Consider the following 14,737-nt stretch of genomic DNA (forward strand, 5'->3'; position numbering starts at 1 on the left):
AATAAGTCTGAAGACTTCAAGGAAAAGTTTGTACTTCGGGGCTGCAGGGTAGTGCTAAGTGAGTTCCATCATCTTTCTCAAACCGTAGTTTACTTAGAAGTCAGCAAAGAAATCCATCAAGTGATCTTTGGGACCCACTTTGGAAAGCCATGGGAAATGCCAAAACAGGCCTGTGGGCTCTCTTCTCCCTACATAACCACTTCTTGGAATGTTTCAAGATTTGGTACATTTTGATCTCTAAAATGGAAATTAATACCAATCTGGCTTCTGTCCTTCAAACTTCCTTCCCTATTGTGCTTCCTTTTCAAAATCAGAGGAATGCCCTACATAATGAATGGAACCTTGATTTTCTTGTTGGGCGCTCCCAACAATAATTTGGGGCCAATAACTTTGGCTTCTCCCCCATGGACATATACTACCTTCCAACCTCCAGACATACTAGTGAAGGACTTGAATTTTCTGGCTTCTCCCCTTTAATTTCAACCTTTAGGAATACGGCTAAGGCCTTGTTCTAAATAATTCCCGCCCTATGATGTGTGGAGCCCTGTGGATCAGCACTGCTACTAGGGCTGTGCTCCTGGCCCCCTCATCCCTCCCAGTGGATCCTCTTATCTTAAAGGTCCAACACACAATGGAAAGCAAATCCTTTGCTGAATTCTCAAAGGATGAGACAAAAGAGAAGGTGGTAATGGCAGGGATTTGGGATAGAACAGATAGTTCAAGGGTTTATTCTGAGCCAATGATGTTGGACTTTTAGGGGAACATATTACATACTTATTTCAAAGCTCTTGTTCTCCTAGTTTTTACATTTCTTAAGTGAAGGGGAAATTTTTACTGATCATGTCATTCTTCACTTAAAATTCTATAAATGCCATCAACAGGGAATTGGTTAAATTATGGTACAACCTCTCCTGATCTTCCCAGACAGGATCAGTAACTTCTATTAGATGCTCTCATAGCACCCTGTTTTCTCCTACTTAGAAGTTAATTATATTCTTACTTTTACGATTATTAAATATCTGTCTCCCTCCCTAGACTGTAAGCCTAATGAAGGCAGGAACTATGAGGATGGGCATTGTGTACCCACTGCTTAGCACCACACTTAGCATACAGTAGATGTTTAACATCTAGATGTGTAATAAATGCAAACAATAGAATATTATGCAGCCATTTAAAAGTATCATAATGTGGAACTATTTATTGACTCATAATGTTAAATTAAAAAAATCAAACTATAAAATTGTAGATACAGCACAACCTTATTTTCATAAAAAGAATAGCTATGTATACAGATACCTTGATCAAAATGTTAATAGTGGTAGGATTATGGTTGATTTTATTTTCTTTGCAACTCTTCATATTATCTGAATTTTAAAAATAACATTCATTAGATCCATTATTTTCTGAATTATACATCATTTCCATTTTGAAAAAAATCAAGTAGATATTAAAGCAACTTTTTCTGTCACAAAACTTCACTTGAACATACAGTATTCAATTAGATAATATTAGAAACAACCTGAATTTCTGATTCAAGTGGGCCTCTAACAAAATGATCATGAGGATACTTTTATTTTGGTGCAAAATTTATTATTTTATTTTAATGTCCATAATTACCCATTAGTCTTCTCTCTCCCCTTATTCATATTCCTTCTCACGATATGAAGAATAGAATAGACCCTAACTTCTTAATCTATCCTACTTTTTTAGCTGAAGACCAAGAAAGTAAAAACAAAAAGTTAAAAGGCAATGGACTTCTGATTGTAACACAATGTCAGTGGTTGCTACATTTAAAGTACCTTCCTTACACTGAAGCAAGGTTGTAAAGGTGAAGTTTTTCTCAATAAAACACTAAACCATCACCAAATTCTAAAAGTATATTCACTTTTAACAAATACTTTTAATGGCCTTACTGGCTATAAAACTATAATTGGGCATTTTTAAGATTAGCTTATAATTTTCCCTTTTAAAAGATATTAATTTATACAAATAGACATTTACAGATGATAATCTCTACAGAGCAACACACTCCAGGATATCTTAAAAGGTAAATACAATTGCACTTATTTTATACAATAATTTGCATTCTTGTGGGGAAATAGAAAATACTCTTGCATATAAATTCCTTTTCCCAACTAAGTATAAATGAAAAGTTTCATTAAGAATTAGTTTAGAGACTTCACTGATGGTCCAGTGGTAAAGAATCTGCCTTACAATGCAGGGGATGTGGGTTCGATCCCTGGTCAGGGAGCTAAGATTCCACATGCCCAGGGCAACTAAGCCTGTGCGCCACAACCTACAGAGCCCACATGCCCTGGGGCCCGCACGCCACAACTAGAGAGAGAAAACCCACAAGCCACAACTAGAGAGAAGCCCGCACGCCACAATGAGGATCCTGTGCCGCAACGAAAGATCTCGCATGCCTCGACGAATATCCCACATGCCGCAACTAAGACCCAATGCAGCCAAAAATAATAAATAAAATAAATTTTATAAAGTTTATTAAAAAATTAGTTTAAAATAAAAAAAAGAAAGAAAAAAATAGGGCAAATACTGTATATGGCGGCCTGTCTTTCAGTAATATTCATTTTGTTGCTCCTGCCAGTTTCAATCCATTGACACAAAGACCTCAGCACTATATTAAGAAGGCGTACTATGACCTATAAAATGTGACAGCCCAGGAGAACTATTATACCATTATTCCTTTTCAGTAAAAACTCTAACAGAATAGTGATACATATTGTGTCTCAGAACTGTAATCATACGTTACAAATCATTTACAATACAAACTGCAATGAGGAACGTGTGCTGCACAGCTGGGCTCTGCATTTTCTTTCGAAGCTCAGAAAGTTCAAGGATGTCTTATCAATCTTCATTTCAGATCTAGTAGCATAAAAGCTGGGTTTTCTAAGTAGGATTTCCACAAATTGGAGAAGTGTGACATTGTAGCACCATCAATAATTCTGTGATCAGCTGACCAGCTCACATTCATTATCTGGGCCTTATATACTTCCCCTTTCTCGTTAAATCGGGGAAGGGCCTACAAATAAGGAAAAGGACAGAGTCAGCCTTCACTTGCTCAAAGCAAGCTCTAGTAAAAACAACGGTGAAAGATTAGGCAAATCTCCCTCTCTATAATAGAGAAGAAATGGGCATCCCAAATGACTTTTGATAATGCTTACTACTACTCTTCCCATCTTTGTGAGTGTGTGCTTCAAGCTTTCAGAGTTTCTCCAAGGTATTTCCTATTGCCTGTATAATTTCCGTATGTACAGTAAACTTCATTTCAGATTTCAATTATTTAACAGATATTTATTGAGCATCTACCATGTACCAGGTACTCTTCTAGACTCTGGGGATAAAGCAATGGACAAAACAAATAACGATCCTTGCCCTCTTGGGGCTAACATTTTAATGGGGAGAGACAGACGATTAAGATAAATAAGTAAAATATATATAGTGTGTTAGATAGTGAAAAGCGCAAATGAAAAAATAAAGCACTTTGGAATGGAGATAGAGATTATACGCAGGAGGTGGAAATAGGGGAGAGGTTGCATTTTTTTTTTTTTAACAGGTGGGCAGGGAAAGCCTCACCAAGAAAGTGTCCTCACTGAAGGCAGTGAGGAAGCAAGCCATATGGACACCTGGAGAAAGACGGGGGGAAGCATGGCTGGAGTGTTAGAGGACCAGCAAAGTTGGCAGGGAGGCTGCAGTGGAGGGGCCGGGGTGAGAGGTGGGAGATGAGGTCATAGAAAGAGCAGGCTGAAGGGGGGCATGTTGCTAAGACAACAGTTATGCTTCCCAGTCTGCCTCTGACTTTTCCAAAAACAGATTTAAAAAAAAGTGAATTCACTGCAGGCTATTTTTTTTTTAAATATATCAAAAGTGAATATATATAAAAAATATATTATCTTTTTATAATGATATAAAAAGATATACAAAATGCAAGATCCACCTCTTATTGTTAGGTTCAGTAGACATAAAATCACTCTGTCAAAGGGCAACGAAGGTTTCTGAGCCCTAGTCTCCCCTTCTGTAGTTCTCCCCTCAGAGCCCGGATTCAACAGTCACAGCCTGATGTGGGTCCCAGTCACACTGAGTGGCACCAGTGTAGAGCCATGGTAGGCCACTGCAGCTAGTTTGCCTTTGATTTGGAGTGAGGTGAGAAGCTATTGGAGGTTTCTGAACAGAATGGCCAATCACTGAAAGGAGAAGACTTCAGGAGGAGCAGGTGAGAGGGTGTGGTGGTGAGGGAAGGGGCAGGAAATTGGAGACGCCTAGTTAGACTTCCGAGTAGGAAATAAGAGTTTGGAGTTCAAAGGAGAGGTCTAGTCTGGTCTGGAGATATAAACTTGGGAGCCATCAGCATATAAATGGTATTTAAAGCCGTGAGACTGGATCAGATAAAGAAAAGGGCCAGAACTGAGCCAATGTTTAGAGATCAGGAGATGAGGAGGTACAGGCAAAGGAGACTCAGGGGGAACAGGCACTAGGTAGGGGGGAAGCAGACTAGCGAGGTTTTCTGCAAGTCGCGGCGAAGAAGGTTTTCCAAAGAGGCGATACTGATCAACTCAAGCGCAGCTAATAGGTCAAGACAGATAAGGACTGAGAATTGAGGAATGTGGAGGTTTTAGTGACTTAAGACTATTTAGTGACAGTTTAAAATTTACAGTGAGAACAAAAGATAGCAAAGGAGAGATGACCCAAAGCGAGAAAGGAATGAAATATTGTCCCTACCCAACAAAGATTAACTACATTAAGTCACCATGCAGATTTATACTTTAAGAACTATGCTTCATAACCTGAAAAAGCCATGAGTAAGATGATTCTGAAAAAATGCATCTCACACAGATAATTGTACACCAATGTTCACAGCAGCATTATTCACAATAGCCAAAAAATGGAAACAACCCAAATACTCATTAGAGATGAACAGATTAACAAAATGTGGTATATATTGTACACAGAGTCTCAGCTTGGGATGATAAAAAAGTTCTGGAGATGGACGGTGGTGATTGTTGCAAACAGTGTGACTGTACCTACTGCTACTGAACCATACACTTTGATTAAAATGGTAAACTTTGTCATGTATAGTTTACCACAATTATATACCTATATGTACAATTCAGAAGAAAACAAACTACTGTCAGGAAAAGGGAAAACAAAACTTTGTTAAATAGGTATGATGGTTTGTTTGTAAGCTGCAAAAAGTCAGAATTCTGTGAGAATCAAATGCTGAATGTTGGGGGTGGACGAGTGATAGAGAAGTTAATCCCTTAGAGAAACTCCTGATTTGGACAGAACAGTGTCATGCTATGTGTTCTTATTTTTCCTCCCTGTCTCTTCCGTGGGCCAGAGGGGAAAGTAGAGCTAGAAGAGGGAGTAACTTAGCAGCCAAAGTACCAGCTGCTAGAAAGCAAATCAAAGGCTGAATGAAAGTATCTGTGAAGATTCTGGATGCCAACATGAAAGTAATAAACTCATGAAAAGCAAGTCCCAGAGATGTTCCATGTGGAAGCATTATAAATACAGAGAAGAAAGGTTCTTCTGAAAACGTGAAGATCAAAATCAAGGTTAATGTAGTGACAATGACATTTAATAATGGTGGTATTGAAATGGATCTATGAGCTTATTTCTTTAACTGGGGTGGTTCTCAACCCTGAGTTAATAGGGATGCCCAAGCCCCAGCCCCCTGCCCAAATTCTGGTGCAGTTGGTATGGGGTGAGCTTGGGCACTTTTTTCACACTCTCCAGATGATTCTAATGTGTATCCAGGGTTAAGAATCACTGCAACCCTTATTCTAAGTCAGTCTCCTATAACATGGCCACATGGGTTCTTGTTTAATATGTAAAGTTTAGAGGCTCTGTCCCCAAGGCCAAGAAATCTGCATTTTTAACTGCACTCCCAATGATTCCTGAACAGAGCAAAGTTTAAGAAAAATGCTCTCAATGGTGTTTTACCATTATAAATAATAATTTGGATTGGCTTACTATTATTCTTTGGTATTTTGAAATAAAGATATTTTGATAGACTCAGATTGGCTATATTTGTGATTATTCATAAAGACTCACACCTGTGCCTGGCATAATCCACAATGTTTGATCCATACAGAAACAATCCAGATCACAAGCATTTACTCTACAGAGAGGCAGCCACCGGAGTTGTAGACCTAGTTCTTAGGAAGAAATAACTGGCTTACTAAACCCAGTACCGTACTCAAACCTAATAAGTGAGGGGAAAAACCTCAGAAACGGTTACTCTTTGTTTTTCCTACCCCAATTTGCTTAAACTCTTTTTTCAACTATGTAACAAACATACCTTAATTTTTCCCAGGGCCCCAATTGCCACTTCGGGTGGTAATATCACTGGTCTGGTGTAGGTACCGCCAATCTAAAAAACAAACAAAATAGAGTAGAAAAATTAAGCTTCTGAGGAACAAATGGCAAATTAAAGTTTATATTTTTAACTGAGCATATGGTCACAAATCTTAAGTTATGGTTTATGAACTCGAACATTACTATTACTCACTGATCCAATGTTGGAAAGAGTAAATGTCCCTCCTGTAAGGTCAGTGGTGCTGAGCTGACCTGCAGAGCCCAATTTCTGGAGGCGGTTCAATTCAGTGGCGATCTCAAATATGGAGCAGATCTGAATATTTTTCACATTAGGTACAATCAAGCCCTGCTCTGTATCCATTGCTATCCCAATGTTATGAGAAGCCTAAAAACAAACAAACAAACAATTATACAGCAGGCTTTTCATAAGCTAACAGAAAAGAAAGTCTCAACCTTCACTGCCTTATGAACTCAACTATAGAAAACTATTTTCACCATATTGGTGATGATTTAAAAGAAATAATTTTAAAAGATTTTTTTGAAAAAGATAAATTTTGGGGGGTAAGAATATAGGGCAATAGATTATGTCCATCCATTGTTAATGGAACTGTAAGCTGGTATATACTTTGTGGAGAACATTTAACAGTACATACCAAAATTTACAAAAATGTGTGCTAAGGAGATAAATGCAAAAGTATGTAGAGATGAACAGAGATGCTGAGTCAGATTGTTTATAAGATTGAAAAAGTGCAAATGATCAAAATGCTTATCAATAAGTCACTGGCTAAACAAATGATAACAAAGCTATATTTATTGACATGTAATGATGTCTACAACATATTAAATAGAAAAGAAAATAGTTAAAAGAAAAACATTTTAAATTTTAAAAGATATATGATATTATATATATATATATATATAATATATATAATTCCGTATTTTTTAACTGTGTAAAAATAAAATCCTAGACAGATGTACATCTCAGCATAAACAGTGCGTTATCTTAGGATTATGGGACTGAAGGTAAATATCACAATTTTCCTGTCTGAATTATTTGCAACAAGTATATACTTAATGAGGAAACTGTATTAATAACATGGAAAGATTTTAGATCCAACCCCCCAGAATGTAAAGCTCACTTCCTGGTTGTATATTTCTAATAAGAAATTTAAGTAAGGGCCGCATCCTCAAAAGAGTTCTCAGCCTTAATGAACTTTCACTCCAAACAGAAGAGTTCACTCAATGAATTCAAACTTTCAGTACTTTGCTCATTTAAATGATTCTTGTTTTATTTTATTTATTTAAAAAATTTTAAAAGATATTTATTTATTTATTTTTGGCTGCACCAGGTCTCTTAATTGTGGCGCACATGGGCTCCACAGCGCTCGGGGCTTAGTTGCCCCGCGGCACATGGGATCTTAGTTCCCCGACCAGGGATAGAACCCGCATCCCCTGCATTGGAAGGCGGATTCCTAACCACTGGACCACAAGGGAAGTCCTTTTATTTATTTTTTTAAATGGGTATCAATACACAAGCATGTGATTTTATTCATTTATTTTTTTTTTAAATATTTATTTATTTGGCTGTGCCAGGTCTTAGTTGAGGGATCTTCGTTGCTGTGTGCGGGATCTTCTTGCAGCATGCGGGATCTAGTTCCCCGACCAGGAATCAAACCCAAGCCCCCTGCACTGGGAGCGTGAAGTCTTAACCACTGGACCACCAGGGAAGTCCCTAAATTATTTTTGTTTTAAAAACTGCAGGAATTCCATTTTGAGAGAGCTCTTCTGTTTGCGGAGAGGGTATGTACGATGGGAAATGTAAACCATTGTCTCACAGCTGTATATTTCCATTATTTTTACCAGAAAGCCAAAAGGCGTTAAAAATGGCAATCTGCATATCTGAATAGTATCATTAATTATTAACCAGTAAAACCAACATCAGTAGCAACGGATTTATCTTCAGTTTACTGTTTTACCCCATACTTTAATTTCCAGTTTGAAGAAGATCACCACTTGAGGTATAATAGAAGCTTCTTTAACCTACAAGCACATTTGCACTTTTATGTATCACAGCACATAGCCAACCTTATATGTTATGTTCTGGCAGTTTTCATCCACAGAAGCATTAAGGATAGGAAACTGTAGTAATCCCAAGGAAGCAGCCTGTTTAGAGACAGAAATACAATGTTAGCACTTTTAACTTGGAAAGCATAGGGGATTTGAAGCAATAAGATGTAAAGGATGGAAGGAAAGAACTCTTATTTAAGCTGAGTTTAATTGCAAGTCTACATGTACCAGGCATATTACTCCCTATGTTACCTCCCAGCAATGTGGAACTAGGTTACCCTTATCATTTAAGAATAAAAGATAAAGTAGTCAGGGAGCTTGTAAACATCAAGGAGATTTTCAAAGTAACTATGCAGACTGACCAAAGTACCAAAAAAAGGTCTAAATTCTACATGTTTTCCTCACTTACATGTAGAGTCTTAAGGTTTCCATGAGAAGCAAACCTGTAGTTCAAAGAAACACTTTGAATTAAAACACAAAAAGGCAGTAAGCTATTTTCCTGTGTAGAAAGAACAAGTGATAAGGATTTGAGAGGCCAGTGATCCACCTGGTGTCCTTGGCCAAGTGAAGGGCAGAGCTGGTGCAAACATTTACTTTAGAGCCTGTTTCCCAGAAATGATGGCATTTGTGCCTTCTCCTGCCTTAATCTCTCCCTTTCCTTTTTCCTTTTTTCTCTCACTACCATTTCTCTTCTGTCCATGTTTAGATTTACCTGTCTCCAAAATATTCTTTACAGCTGTTTCTCTGCCCATCCAGGATCTAATCAAAGTTCACACACTGCATTTGGTTGTCATGCCTTATAGCCAGTTTAAAAAATAGGAAAATAGGGAATTCCCTGGCAGTCCAGTGGTTAGGACTCCACGCTTTCACTGCTGTGGACCCGGGTCAATCCCTGGCTGGGGAACTAAGATCCTGCAAGCAGTGCCAAGTGGTACAGCTCAAAAAAAAAAAAAAGGAAAATAAAAATGCTTAAAATTGTCCCTAAAAAGAATTCCCTCTCCTACTGCCTTCATCTTGTCCAATTAAGAGTTCTTTATGTGCATTGTGTTAAGTGTTATTTTTGTCTGTGGGTCAGTGGTCTTGACAGAAAAAAAGAAATTATATCCTTGAACTAGAGAGTTAAGGAAAGTTTTATTAAGCATTTGATTTGACAACTATAACTTTAATCTTCTTTATATAAAAATCCATAACTAAGGTTAAAGTGTTATACATTAAAAACAGTATTTTGAGAATAATCCAATTTTTTTTTTTTTTTTTCGGTACGCAGGCCTCTCACCGTTGTGGTCTCTCCTGTTGCGGAGCACAGGCTCTGGACGCGCAGGCCCAGCGGCCATGGCTCACGGGCCCAGCCGCTCCGCGGCATGTGGGATCTTCCTGGACCGGGGCATGAACCCGTGTCCCCTGCATCGGCAGGCGCACTCTCAACCACTGCACCACCAGGGAAGCCCCTAATCCAAATTTTGTAAAAGGAAAAACAAGGTGTGTGTCCACAGATAAGAGGTCATTTTTTACCCCCTGTACAATACTTTGTAGTATTTTCCAAATGTTCTAAAATTATACAGACTGGAAAAAAATGTTATTTTAAAACAAAGCATATTAACTTTTATTTTCAAAATAAAGATCAGATATTTCATTCAGACTGGAACAATAAAGAAAAACAATCATGAAATAAATTTAACATATTAAAAAGCTGGACTGTCCTTGCTGCGAAACAGACTTGTCACAGGAAGCAGTAAGAGGAACACAGTCTGAAACAAGAGGTGGCACTCTCTTCTCCTCCAGGTGAACTTCTCCACCGGGGTCTTCAACTCATTCTGCCCTCATGCTCAGGCATTGTTCTAACAGTGCTTCCCATTCACACATTTTTTTTTTTTTTTTTGGCGGTACGCGGGCCTCTCACTGTTGTGGCCTCTCCCGTTGCAGAGCACAGGCTCTGGACACGCAGGCCCAGCGGCCATGGCTCATGGGCCTAGCCGCTCCGCGGCATGTGGGATCTTCCCAGACCAGGGCACGAACCCGCGTCCCCTGCATCGGCAGGCGGACTCTCAACCACTGTGCCACCAAGGAAGACCCCCATTCACACATTTTTAACTTTCCATTTTCCAGCTCTTTCCCTCAGCCTTACAGACCTGTTCAATTTTTCCTTGAGGGTGTGCAGGAGGGGAGGGAGCAGATGGAACCTTTCTTCAATCTACTCCAACCACCGTAACTGTCACCTGTACCTATGCCCTGTCTGCCTTTCTGCATATTTTTTCAGGTTTCTCCTCTTCCTCAATTTCTTTCATTCCCCAACTAACTGCAACCAAGCTTCTACCTCAACAATACTTTATTCAGTAAATTCTGGCTGAGGCCACACATGACCTCTTCATTACCAATCCAATAGCCTGTTCCCATCCCTTATCCTATTTAACTTCTGTAATGCATGTAACCATTATCTACTTTCCTCTGAAAACTTTTTTCTTGTCTCTTGGTGTGAGAGGCTGAATCAAAGGCCCCAATCTTTAACGAGCCTCCGTATCCAAGTCCCTTGGTAGTGCTCTTGCAAGCTGATTCTGAGCTTAGTCATGTGACTTGCCTTGGTCAATGCGTTAAAAACAAACTCAATGCAGCACAGCTTGGGGAAAGTGCTAACATTCTGCTTCCTCTCTTCACCCCCGCCAGTACTGAGACCATGTGCAGGCTAGCATACTGGGCAGATAGGAGAGACATCCAGAAGAGAAATGAGTCATCCTCACTGAGATCATCCTACACCAGCTGGCCCCTAGCCAATCTACCACCTGTTTATAGACATATAAGTGAGCTCTGCTAAGATCAGCAGACTGGTCCTGCTCACCTGTAGATTCATGAGAAATAATGAATGGTAATTGTTTCAAACCATGAAATTTGGGGGTGGTTTTTTATACAGCAATGGATACACTTGGCTATTAAATGACTCTTTTCTGATCCTCCTGTTGTCAAACCACTGACCCCGCTCAGCCTCTTCCATTGCCTTTGCCAACTCAATTCCTACCTACCCCTTAAACACTGATGTAAAACCCTTAGCCTTCTTTTCTTCTCTTTCACACATAATTTGGGTGATCTCATCCACGTGTCTCAATTGCTGTGTCTCTACAGATGACCCTCTATAGCTGTAATATAGTCCAGATCTCTCATTCACTGGCACCTACTACATCTCATGTTTATAGACCATCTCTTTCCTTGTGAGGGTAGTTGTTAAAAAGATGGACATATAGGAGAACAGCTTCTGCCTTACAAGTCTCAGCATCAGTGAAGAGACAACTGAGTATAAACACTTTCAAAACATTGAGATAAACTGCAATGAGAAACAAAAGGCCATTTAACTCAAACTGTGACAGTCACTGGCTTCTGTAGGAGGAACCGGCTTCTGTATTCTCTTCTATACTGGAGCAAAATTTGGTGTTTAGGATGCACATGTATTTGATCAAGTGAGGAGGCGGCATTTCAGGTCAAGTTGTGTATTCCAGCAACTGTGCGTAGCTTAATCTGATTATAGCGGAGAGAGTGACTGTGAGAGAGAAGACTGGAGAGGTGGGTGGCAGAGACGCGTAGAAATACTTTTTTACGCCACGTTAACGCATTTAGAAACTATCCTGAAGGCAATCCAGAAGGGGAACCATTGAAAAGAACCATGGAAAGGGCTGGTAGGAAGCCACACTGGATTTAGAGACAACAGTATGCATTTTCAAGAAAAATGGACCAGAACTGAAAACTTAACTTCTCCACTTGTTAGATATAAATTCTTGACAAGTTTCTCAACTTCTCTGAGTGCCAATTTCCTTAAATGGAAAATGGGGATAGCAATATTTACATGTTAGCATTATTCTGATCATTAAAAGAGAAAATGTATACAGCACACTTGGTACGGGGTCAGGCATATGGCGGCTGCTTTCTAAATGGTGGTTAGCTGGCTGCTCAAGGTCAGCTGACGGCCTTATTCTTTTTGATACTGGCACCAAGGCCTAGTACTAGAAATGATTCCCAGAAGCCTCAATATAAGTTTGTTGAAAAGTGAAAGATCAATACCAAGCCTCACTTTTCTTCAAATCAGGACTTTGCTGCAGTGATCCTTTCAGAATTAAAGGCTTTACCTATATGGCAGGACAATCCTCACCTAGCTCAAAGAGATAAGTAGATAAAAATCTGACACAGAAATTCCAATTTTATAAACTTCCATGAAACAAAGAGAGTGTATTTGTACATTTTTCTAACTATGTGATATTGTGAGAAATATATTTTTATTCAAAGCCATAGTTAACACATTGCATATTCGCAAAACAAAATTTAAATGTCTTACTCAAGCCTTGTTTGAAATGACTAAAATCTTACCTTTAAGAAGAAGGGCATGAAGGAGAGTTTAATTCCACGAGCAAAAGCAATGGGTTTTAATTCTTCTCGTAGCTTAACCAGTTCAGTAAGGTCAACCTCATCACAATACCCAAAATGAGGTATCTTCAGGGCTGCAGACATGGTCTTGACCATTGCTTTGTGAAAGCCTGGAAAACATTAAATATACATATATATACGTATATATACATATATGCATATATATATGTACTTTATAAAAATTCTTAAATCCTTTAATCCCTTTAAAAACTAAAATAGGGCTTCCCTGGTGGCGCAGTGGTTGAGAGTCCGCCTGCCGATGCAGGAGATGCGGGTTTGTGCCCCAGTCCGGGAGGATCCCACATGCCGCGGAGCGGCTGGGCCCGTGAGCCATGGCCGCTAGACCTGCGCGTCCGGAGCCTGTGCTCCGCAACGGGAGACGCCACAGCAGTGAGAGGCCCGTGTACCACAAAAAAAAAAAAAAAACTAAAATTGAAGGTTCTCTAATGTCACTTACTCTTAATTAAACTCTTCCTCTTGGAGCTATCATCTTCATTACATAACTTGAAAGCCAGTAATTTCAATGCTGAAGCATTGACTGTAGCACAACACCCAGTGTCAATTGTAATTATATAACAGGTAACTGCTTTCAACACTGTGGTATATAAAAAATTCAAAAGGTGGCTTCCCTGGTGGCGCAGTGGTTAAGAATCCGCCTGCCAATGCAGGGGACACGGGTTCGAGCTCTGGTCCGGGAAGATACCACATGCCGCAGAGTAACTAAGCCTGTGTGCCACAACTACTGAGCCTGTGCTCTAGAGCCTGAGAGCCACAACTACTGAGCCCGCGCGCCACAGCTACTGAAGCCTGTGCACCTAGAGTCTGTGCTCCGCAACAAGAGAAGCCACTGCAATGAAAAGCCCTTGCACCGCAACGAAGACCCAATGCAGCCAAACAAAAAAAATAATAATGTCAAAATAATAATAATAATAATAATAAATTCAAAAGGATGCAAGCCATGTATTTACACAATGGCTTCTTGCAAAGCCAGTCTTCTGGCAGTTAATCATCCTAAGAGTCTGTAAATAACAAATCAGAAGTAGTTGTTTTGAAAGCTAACAAAAAATAATATTTAAAATATACCGAGCAAGTCTTCAAACAAAAAAAATATCTGTACACAAATTTATACTCTAAGAAACCTGCTAACATATTACTCTTCAAAAATTATCAGTATATATTAAAGCTTTTCCTAGAAAAACTGTAATTTCATCATGTTGAAGTAGCTTTCCCCCAAATACTCTATTACCTTACATTACTATTATTATTACCTTTTATGGGTTCTGTTCTGTCTTTGCCTGTGAATACTGGAGGTTTTGATATTGGTATAGGAATAGTTCTCTCTTTTGGTTTTGGTGGAGGTGGCATAATTTCAGCTTTTGGTGAAGGAGGTAGTATAGCTCCTGTTTGCTTTTCCAGATAGCTGAGAATATCTTCTTTAAGTATTCTGCCATCTTTTCCGGAGCCAACAACTTCACTTAGCTTAATCTAAAAAATGACACATTTTAATGCTAAAAATAAAACTACCTAAAAATAAATAAACCCATCATTGAGGTCTCTAAGTGAAATTAAATGAACTGAAGGTAAAAAAGTATCTCTGCCCAATAAATTAGTATAAGGAAATAACATTTAAATTATATTAATAGAACACTACAAACTATAAATAACAATTTCATCTTCTCAGTAGAATGCTATAAATTATAGCTACTCTTCATAAGTGATCATTTGTTACTTTTGTACTTACTGTTCATTTGCCCATGCGGTAACAATGTAATATCTACATTGTATATAGCTATTTATGAAAACATATTTTTAAACAGTCAACTATTTCTAAATTTCTTGCATAATTCTTATTTGATTTTTTTCTATTCTTGGAGACTACATAAGAAGAACTGAAAGTTTAAACAAGAGTTAATAAACACTGTAACAAATG

The 14,737-nt window shown here is 38.7% G+C and overlaps 1 protein-coding gene across 2 annotated transcripts in view; it reads right to left on the bottom strand.

Moving 5' to 3' along the window:
- Nucleotides 1-1,193: 1,193 nt before the first annotated feature.
- DBT (dihydrolipoamide branched chain transacylase E2) overlaps nt 1,194-14,737 on the bottom strand; it is a 45,889-nt gene continuing 32,345 nt past the window's right edge. The window contains exons 6-11 of one of the 2 annotated variants that reach the window (XM_082614321.1): nt 14,076-14,292; nt 12,751-12,917; nt 8,422-8,499; nt 6,530-6,721; nt 6,320-6,391; nt 1,194-3,040 (exon numbers count right to left, since the gene is read on the bottom strand). In XM_082614321.1, coding sequence (XP_082470447.1) covers nt 2,873-3,040; nt 6,320-6,391; nt 6,530-6,721; nt 8,422-8,499; nt 12,751-12,917; nt 14,076-14,292 — 894 coding nt within the window. In that variant the 3' untranslated portion in view covers nt 1,194-2,872. The remainder of the gene's footprint in view (nt 3,041-6,319; nt 6,392-6,529; nt 6,722-8,421; nt 8,500-12,750; nt 12,918-14,075; nt 14,293-14,737) is intronic. The other variant, XM_082614322.1, reaches the window with a different exon arrangement.

Source organism: Mesoplodon mirus, assembly GCF_964341445.2.
Source record: "Mesoplodon mirus genome assembly, chromosome: 3".
Lineage (NCBI taxonomy): Eukaryota > Metazoa > Chordata > Mammalia > Artiodactyla > Ziphiidae > Mesoplodon > Mesoplodon mirus.